Source organism: Athene cunicularia (genome assembly GCF_003259725.1).
Source record: "Athene cunicularia isolate RWA chromosome 4 unlocalized genomic scaffold, athCun1 chr4_part1, whole genome shotgun sequence".
In the NCBI taxonomy this organism is placed as follows: domain Eukaryota; kingdom Metazoa; phylum Chordata; class Aves; order Strigiformes; family Strigidae; genus Athene; species Athene cunicularia.
Window position 1 is genome coordinate 23,526,604 of NW_020799098.1, and position 21,407 is coordinate 23,548,010.

At 33.8% G+C, this 21,407-nt stretch overlaps 1 protein-coding gene across 1 annotated transcript in view; it reads right to left on the reverse strand.

Moving 5' to 3' along the window:
• Positions 1–19,418, reverse strand: part of ARAP2 (ArfGAP with RhoGAP domain, ankyrin repeat and PH domain 2) — a 131,250-nt gene extending 111,832 nt beyond the window's left edge. Inside the window, exons 1-6 of the mRNA XM_026847313.1 lie at positions 18,385–19,418; positions 11,182–11,252; positions 10,167–10,246; positions 5,365–5,450; positions 4,216–4,572; positions 779–848 (exon numbers count right to left, since the gene is read on the reverse strand). Of these exons, the coding sequence (XP_026703114.1) occupies positions 779–848; positions 4,216–4,572; positions 5,365–5,450; positions 10,167–10,246; positions 11,182–11,252; positions 18,385–19,292 (1,572 nt within the window). The 5' untranslated portion in view covers positions 19,293–19,418. The remainder of the gene's footprint in view (positions 1–778; positions 849–4,215; positions 4,573–5,364; positions 5,451–10,166; positions 10,247–11,181; positions 11,253–18,384) is intronic.
• Between the last annotated feature and the right edge of the window lie 1,989 nt (positions 19,419–21,407).

Genomic DNA, 21,407 nt, shown 5'->3' on the forward strand with positions numbered 1-21,407 from the left:
GGGGGGAAAAAAAAAAAAAAAAAAAAAAAAAAAAAAAAAGGCATTTCTATTGTGAAAAAGTAGTCTGAAAACATCTCCGTTTCACAAAAGGAATACACATTTTGTTGAAAACCATGATTTACAAATCCATTTTTGGACCACAAATCAGAAGTGAACTACTTGAAGCAAAGTAACTCATGACTCTGCAAACATTTCAGTAAGATTCAGCCCTTAGACAAAGAACAGCCACTGACATCACATTACCATGCTCATTTTAAAGACACATTCAAACATAATCTAGTCCAGTAATGTGTATTTATTCCTAGAAGACAAACAGGAAAGACACATTTTTAATTAAAGAGTAAACAGGTGTATGGAGTTTTTGGATTTAAGAAGGTCTTCCATGCTACATGTAATTTCTCTCTCAAAATCTCCAACATGCTGCATTCCCATGACAAGACACTTTGCAACCACGATCAGAATAACACTGGTCTCTTATATGTGTTTTGCATGATCCTGTTCTGTTTTACAGAATGCAGCAGTATCACTCTTTCAATAAAGAAAGAAGTTCTGATATCTCCCTGAAAAGGTCAGAAATACAAGCCCTTCTAGAAAACAAGAAGATGAACAATACACGAAGATCTCAAGTACACCTTAAAATACATCCTAGTACTTTGCAATTGAAAACTAATTTAAGATAAATAATCATTTGTAATTATTTCTGAATTTCTTCATGACAACATGCATTTGTCCCAAATGACAAAAAAATGTCCCAAATGACCAAAACCACATCACTTACCTTTTCATTATTGTAGTAAGAAATGCTGTCTCCATCAAACTTAACCCAGCGCTTCTGAAACACACGTTTGCTGTGAATCAAAAATTAATCCTATTAGAATTATAAACACAAGTTAATACTGGCTTTTAAGAATGTCTCAAGCACAAATTATAGAATGATCAAATCATGTTTAGAGTCCTGTATTTGGGCCTAAACATTTTGAAAATTAAAATAAATCTTAGTCCTATCATATCTTTTCAAAAGGAGTATGCTGATTTCATAATAAAAAAACTGGACACAAGAAGTGCTTCTTTTTTAATCACTTCAGTTTCCTTTTTTTTTCTATTTCCTCCTCATGTGTTCTATATCACATCTAAAGTGACAGAGGAAAAAGAACTTTCAATAATGTAATTTTGCTTAAAATTAACAAGAACGAGAAATGACTATTTTTATTGGAGGCAAAAGAATATTCTGAACACAGAGTATACTTTTAAGTGTTACAAGCTCTATGAGATACTTTCCAAAAAAGAAAGATGAGAACCTAAAATGACCATCTCACTGCCATGTTTATGAGGACATCTCTGTTTATGGGCTATGTCATCTCCAGTCATCAACATCTCCTGAACACTCTCTTTCCTGGCCAATGAATCAATAGCGGTCACAGCAAATCACTCAACAAGTACAACATAAAATTTCATTTTCAATTTGTGTTATCAGCTGGACATCATTAATGAGAAGCTCATTACATTATTTCAGTTTGCCATTAACTCATGCCCTATAAGGACCTCCTGAAATAATTATTTTTACATGAACCTGAAGTAGTCAGTTATACTCATTAAAAATCTTGACGGCTTATTACTTATCATCTATAAAAGTTTCAATTCTAAAATCTATTAAATGAGTTAATTAAGCAAGAACAAGACCCCACTCTAACATCTCTTTGCCAACATTATTTCCTTTCCTGCTAAAGGAGTGATCTGCTTTAGGATTAGTAGACTGTGATAGTTTATCAAAACTTTAATCAAATAGCAGTTCCGGCTTAATTAACTTGTATTATATGACTACAATTAATCATCATTTTTCATAACCTGGAAAAGCCAATGTAAAATCTATTTTCCATTAAAATGTCAATAAACTTCAAGACAATGCAGGGAAGAAAAACTGAACCTAAGTACCACACATGATGTGAGTAAACTGAATTGCTTTAAAATTTATAGTGAGCTCACTAAAAAGAGAAGCTGTACTGTAAATGCATGGTTTGTAGCAATTTAAGAAAAGAGTATTTATTCATTCCTCTGAGGAGTCAGAAAGTGCCAGGTGTAAATAGGAGCTATATAAAAGGAGGAGGGGGCACAGGCAAGGAGGGTATAACAAAAAGAAACATTCAGCTGGCCGGGACTAAAATAAAATATGATGGTGCTTTAAGGAATGAAAAAAAAATAATTGTGGGTTTTTTCCTTTGGTTGATTTAATTCTTCAGATATTTGAGAAAAGGTATTGTAAGAAGAGAACAAAAAAAATGTAGCATTCATTAAACCACGCTAAAGAAAAAGTCCTTGAAATTTAGCCCAAGGAATATCACTGGCTCAAGGCTAATGACCCTGCAGCTGTTCTACTCAGTCCTAACCAGTACTAATTTTGTGGTTAACTCATTATCTTTTTTAAATAATACATTCTCACATAGGACTATCTAAAGCCTTCACACTTTGTTCGCAACATTCCTTCAAATAGCGTAAGAGGAGTCAGCTGGAATCAAGAACTACACTTTCTATCACTCTATTAGCTAACTGCCAAGAGTGCTGTTTAAAGAAAAAAAAACAAAGGTCTCCAAGTGAAACAAAACAAAAGTTAAAGCTAACTGCAGCTCTGAGAAGTCAACACACTAAAAATTCTGAAAAAAAGATGTGCAATTATATATTATACTGGGAAAAAGTCTTCTGACTCTGTGTATAAATATTTGATTCTTTACCAAAAGCAAACAATGACAACCCATAAAGGTGAATGAAACTTTTGGAAAAAAAAAAAGAAAAAAGAAAAAAAAAAAAGAAAAAGAAGTTTGAGCAGTTTGAAATTCCATGATAATAAAATAGGTTTATTAAATCAGGTTTATTCCTTCCTGTTATTCAGCTTCAATGATGTATCACTGTCTCAACAGAAATAAAACCAAAAATCAAAGAAATTAAAACTTGCTGAATCAGAACTATTAAAAAGGAACAACAAAAAAAACATGGAAATTGCTGTAAAATAGAGCTCCTCCCAGTAGGCTCTAACCAGATTGACTTCTTAACCAGTTTAATTCAATAACTTTTTCACTAAACTGAAAAAAATTAATTGCTGTAGTAATTGACAAGTATTGATTATTATTATAATCAGAAATAATGAATGGCCAAACAGTATTAACTATCTTTCAGTGTAGCTGAACATACAGTTATAAGAGCAAAGAATGCAGTACTAAGGCCTGAGTAGAAGTAAAGTGGATGTATTACAGAACTAACAAGGATGACAGTTTTAATTTCTAGATCATATAGATCATAACAACTAGTGAAGATCAGAAATAAAAAGTAAAACTCTGTGACTTTCAACACAAAAAGGAATTCAGAAGAAAGACCAAAGAACAACTGGAGAACTGAAAACAACAATTTAAAAGAAAGAATAATCAATTCAGTTTATTAAAGTGGAGGTTAGAAGAATTTCATCAGAGTTTGCAAGTGTTTATGAAGGGAAGATCTAATAAGAGTGTTCTTTAATGTAAAGCAATTTATGAAGAGCTGGAATTTAAGATAAGTTAAAATAAAACAAAAAACTTTTTAAAATAATAGAAATTACACTTAAGATATTTTTTTTTTAACCCACAAATGTGGCAGAGCCTATTCTCTTTGTATTGTGTTCCTCTCTCTTCTTGATAATTTGAAGTCTTAAACCAAGACTTGGGCTCAGATGCCTTCCATCAAACTTAAGGCACATCAATAAACTAAACTAGGAGACAATTCGTCCTAGATGCCCTTCTAAACTCACAATTGTGAAACTGACAGGATCTCCACTCACACTAATTATGAATGTATACATCCATAGCCAAACTGGTAAAGTAGCATTTCAGAATCAGGAGTTTGTTTTCACTTATTTTGTGGCCCACAGAAAATTAGCAAAAATGTACAGATTGGAAATACTAGTACAAATTAATTCTGTATTTTTCTGCTATGGTTCACAAGTGGTGATCCACATTTTTAATAAAAATATTTTTCCTGCATGCACCTCCTAAATGAACTTTAAAACTGGTAACATCATTAATAACTAAAGAATTCAGAACTTGCAACACGCTCTTGCAACAAAAACAGTTCCTTTCCCTTCCTACCCCAAATAGTAAGAAGTGACCAATTACAAACTTAATATCTCTCATGCAAACATACGTCTTCAATCATACATCTACAATTATACAGTAATCACTGCAAATACCATACCCTTGAGGGGATAATTTATCCAGCCATCCTGCTTTAAACTTCTTTACTGATGGTCCATAAAAACAAGCATACGGTGTTATTGATTCATTCCCAATCGATGTTTGATCTCCATCAAAGTGACGAAAATGCATTTGTTCACTGACCAAGCAATCTGAATCTCCACTTTGTCTCTTACTACAAGATGCTGATTGTGTTTTGGCTTTATTTTTCTTTTTCTTTAAAGGCAAAGAGCATTGTTCCACAATCGAATACACAGATTCTCTTTCAGATTCTCTTGGTGCTAATGATTTATTTTCCTGAGACAGGGATTCATTTTTTGCAGTTTCCTTTGTCTTCTCTTCCTGATTATTAAAGGAACTAGAAACATAAAGTGCATTTTAATCTTAAAGTGTTGCTACAATGCACAAATTTGTAAAATCATTAATTAGAACAAATATTGGTAAGACATACTATAAGCATAACATGTTCAACCATTGTGATAACCACAGACATGCTAAATACAATATATCTTATAACTATGACCATACCCAATCCTACTTTCTCCATTCAACAGGACTGGTACCAAGGTAACACTTGCTGGTTCCTTTAGAAGCCTGAACAAAAATTTAAAATTAATTCTCTCTCCTCAGAAAACTACCTTCACTCATTTTAACATTTTGGAAGATTTTCAGTATCACCTCTCTCTTCCCTCTCCCACCTCAGTAGAAGCCAGGTACAGACTGGAGACTTAATGACTGTGTTACCTGCTATTTTGTCAAACCACTGTCCACCACCTCATGACAGGAGTAGAGAATGGTTTTTAATTTTGTGTTTGGTTTTTCATCTGATGAGGACGTAGAGTATGAGAGTACTCAGACATGGTTAGATAGAAGACATACAAAAATAAAACATGTTTTCCTTGTTCTGACTGGGGAAAAGAGGGACATCTTCTAAATCCATGTAAGATTATGAACCCTGGGATAGACAGTCTCAGGAGAGCCACAGAGCCAAAGTTCACCTCCTACAGCATGGGGTAATGGCCCAAATAGGAGGGGGGGGAAAAAAAAATCATGGTTGTGCCTTCAGAGGTAGAGGTCTACTTGTGATATCAGTAAATAAAACTCTTTCCTCTTTAATTTTTTTTATTTCTCTATAACTCCTATTTAATACCATAGATTCTTGCAAGAAGAATACTCTTCATTCATTCCTAGATCAAATTTATTTTCACAAGCCAGGAATTCATTTCCATGAAGTTCCTAGAAAAGAAATACATTGTAATCAACATTTGCACTGATGTAGTAAGGGATGTTTAAATTACTGTAGACACAAATCACAGACATACAATAGCCTAACTAGCAAAGCTATTCTTTGCCACATTTTCAAATATGCATTTGAAAGATCATGTTTTTAAAAGTGTTCTAAGAAATGTTATTTTCAATATTTCCATTCTAAAAAATAATACCAAGATAAAACATTTGAACATAGTCAAAAAAAAAAAAAAAATCAATGTGTAGAAATGTGTAGACTTTTCCTGGAGCACAATTAAATGTTATCCTTACCCTGAAATTTTCTAAGCTAAAGAGCCACATGTTGCATGCAGGTGTTAAGGATACCATTTATGATTTGCCACTGCTACCCTATGTTTCACATAAATACTTCTCTGAATTTAATGTACAACCTTCACAGTACACTAAAGATAAAATAGTAGTAAATTCAAATTCCTACAGTAATACTGAACTCAGTCATATCAAATCTATCTTGCATTTTCTAGCCAAGCTCTCCTTCCTAGAAGGCACATTTATTAATGTTTGTTTAGAAACCTTTATCACAAACTGCTTTCAGTGTACAAAATGTCAAGGTTACCACTTCAAGAACATTACATTTCACATTTTCTAAACTTGATCTGACAATCATACTGTATTACTTTCTCAGTACTTGTCTGTCTTCCTTTAAAAAAAAACCAAAAAACCCCAACCAACAAACAAACAAACAATCTTCATGCTTTTTGATTAAAACATTTTAATTTACTCATTTAAGCTTTGATGCATGTGTCACAAAGCTGAAGGGTGGCAGAAAAAAGTGGGTAAGTTTTCACAATGGTTTCCATTTGTTTTCTGAGCAGCAGTGGCTCATCTTGTACCTGAGGGCTGTACCTTGGCAACATAAAAAGGCAAGCTTAAAAAAAGCACATAGCCCAAACCTGAGTATGTCTACATTGCAGCAAAAATTGTGGAAATCACAGGCTGCCTCTAGGATAAAAATAGGTCAACAGTCTGCCTTCCCTTGCCAATCAGATTCATCATAAAAAAATCACTGAAAACCAACCACCACCATCAGCCACACACCACACTATTAACTATGTTGTAGCAACAAGAATTAGACAAAAAAAAAAAAAAAACCCAACAACCCACATCCATACACCTTGTAAACAAACTAAACAGAAAACTCCAAAGCAATCTGTCCACTGCTTATCAAATGCTTGGGTTGACTAGAATCTCACAAAAGGAGACACAACATTCAGAAAGCTAATACCATCACCCAGGAAGCATCTTCAGAGTAAAAAGATCAGTATCTTTTATCTTCATTTGCTTATCAGGATGCAACTACAAACACCATACCCACTGAAGCTATATGCTAGTATCTCCCATAATCAACCATTATGATAACAGTTTTATGCCCATCTTGTGCCCACTCCACAATCTTCAGCACTTGGGCAAGTGAATTCAGGGAGCATGAGACCTTCCAAACAATCATCAAGAAATGCATTTCTATTGCCAGTAGATTTTAAAATGTAGAAGTCCACAAACAAAGAAAAATTGTGGGGACAGGGAGTTTTATTTGTTCACAAAGACATGTATTTCATCCAAATTAAGTCCCAAGCATTTCCAGTGTGTTGTTTATAGAACTACTCTGCAAAATACTCAGATTAAAAATGAGACAAAACTCTCATGTCCCAATTCCTGCAAATCTGAGGTATTATGCAAAGGTAGTTAGCAGCAGCATTTTCTAATGCAGACATCTTTACAGGTAGAAGTATTTCTTAAAATATAGGTATATATATTACATAGAAACTGTCTCTAAATATGTACTGTTCTTATGCATAGGAAGGACCTACCCTGGCACAAATCTGTCTTCCAGACCCCAGACAGATTGAACTGCCTACTTGCAGCCCTGTATAAAAATCCTCTACTTTCAGATACATTTTTGGTTTTAGCTTTTTCTAATGGGTAGTCTTGCTGATCAACAGCGAGTCGGGAAACCTGAATGCTAAAACACGGACTGCATGAAGACTATCAGGACTGAAGCTACATTAAAAAAAAGACTGTCATTCAGGACAGGCATCTTCCTTAAGAAGTACTACCTTATTCTTCTATTAAAGCTAATGTCACACAGCTCTCCTCAGGTTGGTTCCTGAATCATGGTTTGGCAATACAATTTTATAATAGGTCCATAAATTCCTCCTTTTGAAATATTGTGTTCTTATTTTAAAGTGATAAAACTTGCAATCTGGCCAGCATTCCACAGTATCAAAATGCTTAGGAGTTCATATAGTTTACTGAACTCAATATGCATGTTTAATTTATTCTGACAATCAACAGTAAGAAATAAAACCAATACTTCACTCTAGAGGCCTGAACTCATTAGAATTCAGTTTTCCTGTGAAGGAATTCTAATACACTTGAATCTTCAGTTGGCTGGAACAAATCAGCTTTAAAACATTTGGATTTTTATTTTCTTTATTTTTAAATCAATATAAAAAAAAAAAAAAAAAAGTTCCTTCTTCAGGTTGCCCTTTAGAGGTTTCTCCTAGTTGTCTTTCTTCCTGACCCAAGTCAAAGGTGTATTTTCTTTATAACTTTAATTCCATGTTCTCTCATGGTCACCTCCAGTCTGTAGTGACTCATTACCTGTTTCTACAGACACTCCCTTCATAAAAGCCTACAGAAGCCTTTTCTTCTTTACACCAGTGAAACAGGAAGAAGGATAATGTTAAACTTATAAGAACAAACTTCACTCATTCAGTATTACAATTTGTTACATTTTGTTATATAGAGAAAAACTATATTCTCATGTGAAGTTATCTTTTAAAATGAAGCAGCAGTTTCAAGACCTAAAATCTCAGATACTTTACACGGTTACTTAAGTTTTTTCTTTGTTCCTAGGATACTTGATACCTACTGAAAGAAATCTGAAAGTGAAATCTTACGACCTTTGTTTTTATGATCCTTCTTCACAATCTTTGTCTGCAATTAAGTTCTAGTGGAACTAAAATTATGTCGTTTCCAAAAGGGATTTGATAAATATAACTCAAAAAACTGTTCACATACATGAAAGTGATAATTAAAATCCAAGTCTTCAGATCAGTTATAATATACTGCATTAATCGTGATTCTACAACCTGCAGAAATAGTAATTATATTTCAGGCATTGATCCCTTTTAACAGCATGGTATTTTTAGTTTTGGTGACTCTGTAAAATAAGAAAGATTGCTGACAACCTTCCTGGCTATGTGTTTTTAATAATAAACTATTTTAGTGAAATGTACAGAATAATGCTAATAAGTAACAAGAAGGCTAGGAAACTTTTTTCTAAAAAACCTGTCACTGAGCTAGTTACAAAGAAGTTAAATTTTGAATTTTTAAAGACATTGACACAGACAACAATAACTGGCACAGACAAGACGATGTACACAAGGAAAGAAAACGGAAGCTCAAGTGTCACTTTTGTGTGCAGAAAACAAGAACTAGAAGGAGAAACAAGATACGAATTTATATATGCCTCCTTTAAAAGTCAACACCAAAAGAAAGCACAACATATTTCCAAAGAAAAGAAAGTACACACCAAAAACAGAGGTCATTTTTATGCTTCTAAAACCACTCCCATTAGATGATGAAATCTGGAGCATTTACTTTTGCTGACCAATTCTCAACAAACTAAAATGGGGGAAAAATATGTCATAGGCATCCATTTGAGTAGCTTTCATTTTAGTCAATATTTTAGAAAGTAAAACATTAGAGTGAAGACTAGGACAGAAACTAAGAATAATTTACTGTTTTCTCTAGCTCTGTGGCTTGAGATCAGCTGGGACAAGTATGAACAATCACAGAACCAACAATTTCTGGTCTGAATCCTGCTGTGACAGAAGCAGGAGCTGGGATTCATGGCATTTGGCAGATGCCTCACTAAGCTAACTTAGCTCCCAGATCTCCACGTGATTCAGAAGTCTGTCCACATGCCATCTATGACATTCACACCACCAATTACTGACCCCAACAAAAATATTTGCTTCAGAGAATCCTACAACAAAAGTGACTTTCTGGGCATACGACAAGTTTAGGGGATGCATGAAAAACATAAATTCTGAGAACTTTCATATACAGGAATTAAAAAAGGGTATGACAAAAAGTGACCATTAGATCATCTAAGCTAACATGTAAGCTGCTTTCATAGGATATATGCAAGGCTGTGTAGAGATGCCCGGTCTTGATCTTCAATTATCAGAAGAGAGAAAAGCCACTTTTACCTTTACTAGTCAATCCTAATGGTTATTCATCACTTAACCTCATCTAGGCATAAATTATTACAATATATCACTGTACCTAAGAGGGTAAAAGGAAGACACTGAGGTAGTCTACAATTGCCTGTAACTTACTGTTTTGCATTTGGAATGGCAGCTCTGGCATTAAAAAAGTCAGTTATCTGTCCTATGTTGTTTGAAAAAACAAAAAAATAACCAAAATGCACCACAGCTTCCTATTACTATTGAATAGAACAAAGTGTATCTGGAGATTAAGAAAGGTCACTAGTCCACAAATATTTACACTATAAACCTTTTTCATGTACCTAAAAAGACGGAAAAGATACTAGGAAATGAAAAAGAAAGAGTAAAAAATAATTAAGGGCAATATAAAATAGATAACATGAAGATTGAAGTGAAGATAAATCATTTATATCCAGACTTCTCAACTTACTTTAGCGTCTTGAGGGTTGTCACAAATAAAGGTTTCCCCATACGGAGAGATGATAGGTGGCTTTTCTTCTGTGAAAGTTTCTTAAAGCAAAACAAATAAATAAATAAATACAGTCATACAGTACAGTGCTCTACTAAAGTACTAATAAAATCAACAAGGGACACAGATTTTTCTGCTTGTGATTTCTCTGTCCCTTTCAGAAAAAAAATTTAAAAAAAAAATAAAAATCTGAAGAACAAGAAACAAATTTCCCATTTCTAACAACTCCAGACAACTTTTACCCCGAGACATACTCAGACACAACTACTACTACCGCTATATAATTTGGATATAAGTTGTATACAGGTGTTTTCTTCTTTCCTACCCTGCACCAAGTTAAAAAAAAAAAAAACAACCTTCTGTTGCATACTCTGAGGAAGTGTCCTTTTTTCTGACTTTTAAAGCCCCCCAAAAAAAAAAAAAAATTGTGCACAATCTTCGTCACCACGTATTTGCTTGAAATTAATATGCATAACTTCAAACAAGACATACCTCTAGAATATGAAAGAACTTTTACTTACAACTGACCACACAAGACTTCTAAACTCTTCAGTAAAGTATTCAATATAATTAATTTCCTGTTATTTCCTGAAGCTATAAGCACTAACTAACAAATTAAGCAGCATTAGTCAGGAATATGTTCCTTGTATCTTTCAAGAAAAAGCTAAATCTACTTTAAAAATCTGGATCTAATCTTAGAAACTTAAAATACTGTAATCTAAAAAAGTATATTAAAATAAATGAGGTTTAAAGACTGGACTTTCTAATTTTCATTTTATTAATTCATTAACAAAAACTAAGTAAAAATGCAGATGTGGTTAAACACCCTGCTTTTACATACATCATTTTTTTCAAATGTTTCAGATGTCCAATATTTCTTAAAATAAGCAAGTCAATATTCATTTTAGACAACTTCTGTTCTGAGGGGTTTTTTTCCTCAATATTTAAGACATAAATATCAGCATGCTTAACTCACTGTTTTGTGAAATGTGCCTCCCAGTGCAAGAAATATTTACAAGATCCACGTTTCTTCTTTTCTGAAGGGAGCTTGAACAAAGTAAAGCACAAAATGAAAATAGTAAATTAATTTTCCCACAAATGGAGAAAAAATATCTTAATTAAATTATTAAAGTTATATACAAATAGTCAATTTTAAGTCTTGGGAAATTTTCTGATTTAATTTAAAAGTCACCTAACAATGTGTTTTCCTCCCTCTGTGACATGGACTACTTCTCTGATCCGAGCATACATCTTGAGTTTGGGAGTTTTTTGTGGTTGTTGTGAATTGACCTTATTTAGATCACTGGCAAGCATGGTGATCCCCCTCTCTACCCTAATACTTTACCTTCCCTTCTTCACACTGAAGGGATGCACTAAGAAAGTCCAATTTAACATTAAGCTCAAAGGGAGCCTGGACATGGGAATCCAGAAAAAGCATCCTCTCAACCACTGAAAAAAAATGCTGTAAAGTTTTGATTTCCTAAGGTGCATTTTTCCCTTAAAGTTTTCAATCTGAGACATAAACAGCATTGCATTGCAACTGCTTGTGACTACCACTGTACATTTTGTAGATAGGTAAGAATGTAACCCCATAAATAACAGAAAAATTATGTTATTATTGGTGTTGTGCTGGCCCCTAAGTATTTCAGCCATTTCATGTATAGTGGCACTCATCATGCTGCTAAAGATCACATTTTTTTTAATTATTATTATTGTTGAGATTTCAGGCTGAGACAGCAGCTTTAGAACAACGCCACAAGAACAAATATGCCTGAATTTGTACATTTCTAACCCATCTTTACTACTCTAGCAGCCTGTATTAGAGCTGTTTTCAGCTAAGCTCTGATTTCCCCTGTTAACATAATTAACATTTTTTCCTCTTAATTTCATTTTTTTGCTTGAAATAAGTGATGCAGATCCTTGTGCATGTTTATAGAATATTGAGTAACTGATAAATGCCATACAAGATCCTTGAAGTTTTTCTAACACTTTGCAGGTCCTCCATCCTTCAAAGTTAAAGTGTGTTTTAATAAAAATACCAGTATTGCTAATTTTTGTTTTCCCACTTAACATACTGAGAAACTTTATTATTTTAAGATTAGCTATATTCAAAACTTTAGGAATGCTGTCCCATGAAGTCCAAGTTGAATTATTCCATATTACAGGCTGATGTCTCTCTATGACAGAAGGCATACATTTATGAACTACTATTTTATATAATTTTTAATCCATGCCTAAATCTGCCCCAAACAAATTATTAAATTCAAGACAGACACCAAACCTTATAAACATACTCGACACTTCAAATGTTATCCAGTTTATATCAATTAAGTTCCTCAACAATATCCTGGGTTTAGAAAACACAGGGTAAGTTTGGCCAGTGAAGGTAGATCACAGCCTAGATCCCAATACATAACTGTTTGCACTCCTGAGTTATAATTACAAAAATTACACAGCAAATACTTTTAAAGTCTGTGTTTCTTCCTACTTTTTACTATAATTTATGTAGCTATATCTTTTGAAGTTACATTAGCAAATTCATGCATTTGTTCTAACCTGATTTCAAAGAACCTTACAAAAACCCACTAACTTTTTCCACACAGACCAGATATTTTTATTGTTACATTGGGTTATTTTAAGGGTACTAATACCATTAAAATAAATGAGAGATATAGATAAGCAGCTTTGACTCAAAGAGCTTTTAAAATGATGGTTTTCTTCCTTAGTAAAACAGCAAGTCAGTGGCTTAGTTTCAGGGTGGATGGATTTAAAAGTGAGTAACGGTAATACCAACAACTAAACATAAATTCACCAGGAAATAAAAAATTTAAAAATCATCTTACAAAGAACTGCATTTTTTTAATTCATATTTTTTCAGGACTTTTGTTTTGTTTGGGTTTTTTTTTATTATGTCCCTACATGTATGTGTACATGGCAAGAAAACCTGCTAATAAGCAGTAATAAGGTTTTTTCCAAACAATCAAAAATAAAACTTTTGTCAATTTTGGAAAATAAAGTTCTAACATGTCCAGTAAAAATTATCTGAAAATATAAAATAAATGAAACAAGTTTACTTTGAACATCTGCTTGAAAGAACAAACAATATACAGTGCAAGCTATAAAATGATGATGATTTATCAATGTTCAATAGACCAGAATAGTTAGCTAGCTGTTGTACAAATTGAATACCTGGATTAAAAGACAGAAAAATACTGAATACTTCTTTGGGGGCAAATAAGATTGGAAAAAAAAAAACCAAAAGCCTTATATCTACTTCAATCTATAACTTTCCTTAACCATTTTTGAAATGTAATACCTCTTCAGACTAATGATCTTCTTTATTTTGCTCTTTAAAGAAAGATTAGTGCAAGTCATCTGTCAGTGACAGAGTGTGCCAATTCTACAAGGATATAATAATAATTTTAATTAAATTATCACTTTGTTACAACTGTGAAGATTAAGTCCCACTATTTTCACATATTAAGAGGTACCGTATGTGGGCCAGGCTGCATAATCTTCCTCACCACCCTTTCCTTTTGCATAAACAGAATGAAAGGGTGTGATGAGGCAGCAACTGGTCTCGCAAAAGGCTGAGACTGGAAAGGTGAGAACTTTGCTGCGCTGGGCTGAGCGGAGCTGAGCTGTGTTATTCAGTATACTCCTGTCACCTTGCAAATAGAGGGAGAGAGGCCAGTGCAAGCACTCAGTGCTTCGAAGTCTTTACTGGCATTCATCTCCCGAGTGTTTTAAATGAATGAAACTTTTATTTTCAAACTCATTCAAAACAGTTTTCTATCTCAAGACCTAACTCTCTGATAGTGCAAACACATCCAAAGCACTCTAGCATGTTGTGTTAGAGCCTTGGAGTTCACAGACTGCTTGCAGAAGTAAATTAATGGTGATGTTTGGCCATAGGAAAAGAGAGGGAGAAGTGTCTCTTTCCTCAAAAAAAATTGCTTTTTGTGACAGAACAGAGAACAGAGAGACACAGCAGCACTAGCTTGGGCACCTCATTAGCAATCCTGACCACATATATGTTACGACATAGACTCTAAAGAATATCAGCACCAAGCAAGAAGTTTTAACCATAGGATCTGCCAGTTGAAGAAAACAAATAGTGCTTGCTCAGGCCAAGCCCCCTTATCCATTTTATTTATTTACATTTTCCCACAAATGCAGTATGTTTTTCAGAATTACTTTGGTCTATTTGTTCTTATTTCTTTTAATGAATCAGAACAATCCCACTACTGAACAATACAAGTAACAAAGTTGGGGGATATGAAAAAAACTAGCAGCATCTAGAGTTTATTAGAGTGACATTTTATCTGTGTAGCATTCTGTATAACACAGGTCTACCATGCTTAAGCTTTTTCTTTGAACAATTGCCGCTCTGAATGATGCAACAGTAGCTATTTCACCTGAGTGACTGCTAAATGACATGATCCAAAGCATTCAAAGCATATGAAATTATCTCTATACTTATTATCTTTAATCTTGTGCTAAAGGCACGTCCATGATTAAGTCCATCCATTGCATTATTTTCACTGTTTCGTCCTACAAAAGCCTTAATTTTCTCTCATGTCGGTATGGAAGTCACTTAGACCAAAAGTATCAAGAGACACCATGAAGCTTCCAATCCACCCTGTTTAACCCTTTGTTCTGTTCCACAACATGACTGGGAACCATATTAAAAATTTAAGACCTCACTTAAATACATAATGCAGGGTCTCGGAAAGGGTGATGACTATGTCTAATAAAGACATTTTGGATGCAGATTATTTCAATTTTAGAACATGATTTGCAATCCTCTTAACAATTCCAGTGTTTTTAAACACCTTTCAAGTGATCTTTATTAATTCTTTATCAACAGAGATCTCATGTTATAAGGAAGAGTCCTGCTGACAAGAATCTAGCATAACTACACATCACTTCAATACTGATCAACCAAAAACACTACTGAAATTTGCATAATAAGCCTATTATCAAGAACACTGTAATTGCCATTTAAAAAAAATATTCTGCACCCCTCTGTACTACAGTGATGCCATATACACTTCAAAGAATAAAGAAACCCAAAATATTTCAAACTTCTAAAATGCTATGGTGTCTTAGCAGCTGACAGCATGTTTTGTTACAGGCAAGAGCCAGGAGTACAACTGAGGCACAGGGAAGCAGATATAATTGCAAGAGAGACATTTTGAGTCATAAAACATGACATAGTCACAGCACTACTAAGGGGCACAAGGAGACCCACCATATGAACTTTTTGTGCCAGAAGGCACATAAGAGATCATGAGAAAAGCACTTCCTTGCATAAAAATTTAATGACTAATATCCATGAATGACTAGAAGGAAATGTTGAGTCTCCCAGATGTTTTCAGCAGGATTTCTCTGCCTCTACGGAAAAGCCTTCACACAATGTAATAAGGACAAAACCATTGTCTATCCATAAAAATGAGCTGAGAACGTCTGTCTATGCAGTTCTGCAAGACACACAGTCTTTCATGAAGTTAAAGATGCTGCAATCTGCCATTTTAAAGTTCAGTATTAATTCTTTGCCTCTAAAAAAAATACTCGGCAAGGTCATCAAGATCATTCGTGTGAAGTTTAAGCTATGTTTTGAAGTTCTGGTTTACCTTTGATCTTCCTCTGACAGACTGTTACTTGTCCTGCAGAATTTCTGTATTATAAATGGAGCATCAGTACGAAGAAAGTAAGCTGGAGCTCACAAATCAAAATTGTGGGTAATGAAGTTAGTGACCCAGCCACATATCAATCACTAATTGACTGGGATTTGGAGGATTTACTTCAATGGTGGGAAGATTACAAATATAGCATATTCTCTCTGCTGGATGATTGTTTCTCAAAAGATATGAAGAGTACTCTTTTAGTAGCTAGTTATCTTTTAGGATGATATTCCCATTTTACCTCAGCAGAAATAGAATTATTTTATGAAGTAGGGATCAATAATCACTCTACAAAAGTTAATGTAAAGTTACTCTTCACTGAAAGATGTTTATACTTAAATTTCAATAAGCAAATTTTTGGTGGTTTAGAAAGGCACTGATGAAACATTTTTAAGGCACACAAAAATCTGTTAATTGTTGCAAAGAATCCTTGCCTCTCCATCTGTTCAAACAACTGTATTACAACATTTAATACTGACTTCTTTCAATAATCTAGAAGTTTATAAATGCTGGGAAAACTCTGCATTTAGGACATGTATAAACTCGCTAATGATGTTTCTAACTACTGAGATATGCAGATGAAAAAGACAAGATAAACACAAAACATTCCCAGACACGTCCCTTCCAGGCATAGTTAGTGGTTTTAAAAAAAAAAAAAAAATTACTAAATTAAAAAAAAAAAAAAAAAAAAAAAAAAAAAAGGGCAATCTAATGATTTGGATATGGCTACACCAACAAAACACTGCATATGCCTTTGCATGAATTTTTCTTCTCCAAGACACTTGACCAGCATGATGAGTAAAAGCTTGTAATTAATAGAACCAAATACATCACAAATTAATCTGTGGGGAAATATTCTTTGTTTACATAGCCTGTAATATTGTCATCAACTGCACATTTAGTGCCTATTATTTTAAACAGTCAAACAATATTACTTTTATTAAGATAGGCCTGGAGTTAAGTTTTAACATCAGACCTTTTCCCCTACACACCATCATATTTTTGCAAGACAAGTGATAACAACTAATGCTTATTCAAGACAGTAAGTGCTACTCACTAATTTGTGGATTCAAATTATGAACTCAACAGACTCACATCACAAATATTTTGAAATAAATTCAAATTCTCCTATGCAATTTACTATAACAAATTTTATTGGATTCTATCCAACACTATTCTCACCAAAGCTGCACAGAACTATCTTTATAAAGACTCCATAAACTCTGAAAACCTCCCACATCTATTTTTTTTTTTCTTTTTTTAATTTCCCTTTTTCCACTTCTTTTTAGCTGCTGGAATGCCTCAAAATATTTTAATACTACAAACATCATTAAAATCTAAGGTTTTGTTATTATGAGACCACCAGCAAAAGACCAACCTAATATGACAAATTGGTTGCATTCATTCCCTCAGTTAACAGTTAAATGACAACTAGTTTAGAAATTAATCTAAAAGCCATCTTGAAGAAAGTCCTTGCTTTAGACCAACAATATAATGTAATCTTCTCCTCCACAAAATATCCTACTCTAATTTAAAACTACTCTAATTTAAAATTTACATATTTATATTTAGATATAAATTTTATGTACTTTAAGGCTAAGCCTTAATATTCACATATAATTGCCCTGTTATGCCCATGCATGTGTGCAATCCTATCAGATACATCCTGCATTTTTTTATAGGGTGACTACATCATTCAGTGCTCAAAACAGACAAGAAGACTTTCTAAATTTTGCCCCACTGTTTAGATAAAACTACATAAACGTGTAGGCGTGAAAAACTTTTGGGGGTTTTCTTATAATTTATATATATAAAATAATAAACTTGTATTTTCCAAGAACAGTATCCCTTAAAAGGTATGACCTTAAAAGTTACTAAGATACAACCTGAATATTTGTGTTTCACAGTAATTTTTATCATAAAAATAGATTTCTATACTTAAGGGTGAATTTTTAGCCCTCTTGAAATCACCATTTTGTCATCATTTTCCTTTGATGGACCAGAATTTCATCAGAAACATTGGAGCTAAGATCTAATTAATATTATTACCAATGCTTTGGTTTGGAATAGATTCAACAGCTTTTTCTGTTATTTTTCAATCTTGGTTTTGTAACACTTATGTATTTCCATTCTTCCCCATTTTAACACAATACAGATTAAGTTTTAAAAATGTTTGATGTAGTTGTTTTTAACAAGGGTTGTCTCTAATGCAAAAAAGATTCCTTTCTTTGAAAATAAGCAGATGCAGAGATGGTTGGGGAGGTTATAAGGAAACACTGTTCTGAAATTTGCCTTTATACTCTCATTTGCACTTTTAACTTGCACTGAAGCTCTGAAGCTTAATCTGCCTTTGGTTATTGGGAACATTCATACCAGATCCAGGGTATGTACAGCACATATTTTAAAAATCCACAAAAAAAATTACATTAAAAAAAAAAAAAAAAGGAATTTCTACAATGATAACTCTTCATTAAAAGAAAAAGCACAGTTACCTTGATGAAGTTTGAACTTTACTTGATTTGGGAATTTCTGGTACAGGTCGATGCCGTAATATAAAAGACCGGCTTACTCTTGGAAATACTTTCGTGCAGTTTTGTGTATAAGAACCATATAAGTCATTGTCTATCATTTCTCCTTTAAACTTAAAGAATGGAGAATTTGGCTCACTGTCAGATGAATCATCCTCATCTGAAAACATCAGATGTTTGTTTTCGTTGTATTTTGTCCCACATGAATGAGCAAATGAAGAAGAAGAATCATGAAATGCCAAACAGCCAGCCAAGGTTTCATCAGCTTGGTATGCAGCAGCTTCTTCCAGTGATGCATCTGGCTGAATATTTGTTTTAATACTTCCATGTAGATTGACAGCTTTTAGTATGCTGTGTGAATTCTGGTATAAACCAGAAAAATCCAAAGTTGTAAAGCTATCATCATTTGCCTCCAATAAGTTTTGCCCTGCAAGTTCAAACCTTTCTTTATCAATGTAAGCTTTATTAATAAGTTGTTCTGACAACGTTGCAGGCATCAAGCTAGTCCCATCTACACTTGAATTGCTTATTGGAGGCTCCTGATCTGAGGACAAATAATGCTTCTCTTCTAAACCTTTCAAATCTTTGAATTTTAGATTTTCACAGAAAAGAGAATTTCCTTGCATTTTTGAAAGAGTAGTATCTAATTGCTTAAGAATCCTTCTACGGTGCCCTGTAGGCAACACTCCCATTTGCTGAAGCACACTGTTATTTATTCCCACACAATCTGTCACAGTGTTATAGCCATATTCTTTAAAGTTAGGAAGATACTGTCCCAAGTTAATGTTGACCAAGAATTCTTCAATATCAGTGCAGTTGCCTGTGGATGACATGATGGCAGCTTCATTCCGAATACTGCCCCACACAGTCATGTAGAAATATAGTCAGGGTGTATTCATATTCACTAGCAAGAAAGTGCTCTAAATTTGGTGTCAGCCAGCCAATGGAGAATATCAGTTTCTTCAAGACACTTCAAGATTCTTCCGTTCAAATGGTTTTTCTTTTGTTTTGTTTTTTAAAGACTGCAAGCCTATAGGGGTGAAAAAAAAAAAAAAAAGGCATTAAAAAAAATTCCTGTCTGAATTCACATTAATCTTGAATAAAATTCTGAAAGGCTTCCTGTCATTTATACAGTAATTTTCAAATTGCTTATACATGAAAATTTCAAGGAGGGTAAACAGCATAACCTTCCTTTTATCTTGGCCTGTATAAAGAGCATAGAGAAATCAAAGTCTTAACCCAGCACAAGTAATACAATCTTAAAATAGATAATCATAGTAGTTAAGATGAACAGTTAAGAGATGAACCACTTATCTACATACACACATATAAGGGGGATATAAGGAGAGGGGGAAGTGATCTAAGACCAGAGCTGGAACCCAAAGCTTTCTTATTCCCATGCTAACCCTGACAAACTATAGTGTAGGGCTTCTACTCCCTTATCTTCTAAACCTTTAACTCTTTTTAGCAAAGAAACACACTTTCCATGGGAAAAAGGAAAAAATAGTCTAGAGCATTCTCTGTGAACTATGGGTTCAAGCCCTCTTCACCTGAGAATCCAACTGAACAAGTACCATAACCAATAAAATAGTTCACAAGGTAGATTCATTTCTGAGCGGATTAGGGGCGGGGGGGGGAGGGCCTTAATTGTTTGAATAACTACAGTCAGAAAGCTATGGAGGTGATCGAAAGATGTCTTGCAGATCAGGCTCTTCAAAGAACGAGGGAAAACAGGAAACAGGCAACTACTAGCTTTTCAACTCTGCCAAGGAAGCAGTTTTCCCTTGGCCACAACCAGTAGCAGAGGCATAACCCCACAGGCAAGTTCTGGTCTCCACACTAGAGACATTTGGTATCTCAAGTGCCCGTGACAGTTTTTACTCCATATTTTCCAACACAGCCCTTGAACTCTCCAGATTTCACCTAATTTGGTTCCTCCTTCTTTCAGGGCTGTATCCAAATTCATGATTTGAAAAATCCAAAGCTGATGGAGAAGCTACAATTCAGAAGATGTTTGAGACAGCCTGAAATCACATGTCTTTAAAGAAGGTTTAAGAGCAGCAGCAGTCAACAGGTTTTTTCACCTCCCTCTTCCTGTGTAAAGAGTAATTTGGCCTTAGGGAAACCTGCTGACTATAGCAGCTGTCCTGGCATGCAGGTACTAGCCTTAAGCAGCCTGGAGAGAAAGAACAGCTTCAGTAAAACAGTGCAAGACCTAAATTGCAATTAGAAAGAAAAGAAATCGTTGCCCAGAATATATCCATGGTAGTAGGTATTGATACCTTATTCAAAATATTTCCTGACAAGAAGGGCACTTCTTATGACCTAGAATTGAAGCTTAAAAGATTACCTACTTTTGTACTGTATCAACTCCTCCAAAAAATTATAAAAACTCTTTCTGTAAGGCTTCCCTAACGTCTTTTAAATAACTAAGTCGTTATTCAGAAAAGCAGTCATAAATAAATTTTTATGTCCCTCCTCATTCCCCAAAGCTGTATACAAACAAATATGAATTTTAAATCATTTACTGAATGGAGCACAACAGTTATCACTGCTATTGGCAATTATACTTTATTATGATTAAATGATTAAATAATTAAGACTTCAACAGAACTCTTTTCTTGGAAAATTTTGTAAATTACTTTATTACTTCCAAAAAGCAGTAATCAGAAACAGGGAAAAAACAAACCTCTTTATACTTACACCATACATATACATATAGATGTGACATTATAAGAAAAAAAAGATGAACAAACCTATGTTTTTCTGGAAGATGTAAAAACCAACACTGCACACTTAACTATAAATGTTTCATTACTGAAAATAAATATTTGGACTTGTGATAACCTCTTTAACTTCATTTTTGGGGCAGTATTTTTATCAGCTTCGATCACAGTCCACAAGTCTGAGAAGTGACATCTTGACTATGAAATTCGTGCAATTAAAATTTTTTAAAGAACTCTATAGGCCAATCCTAAATCAACTTC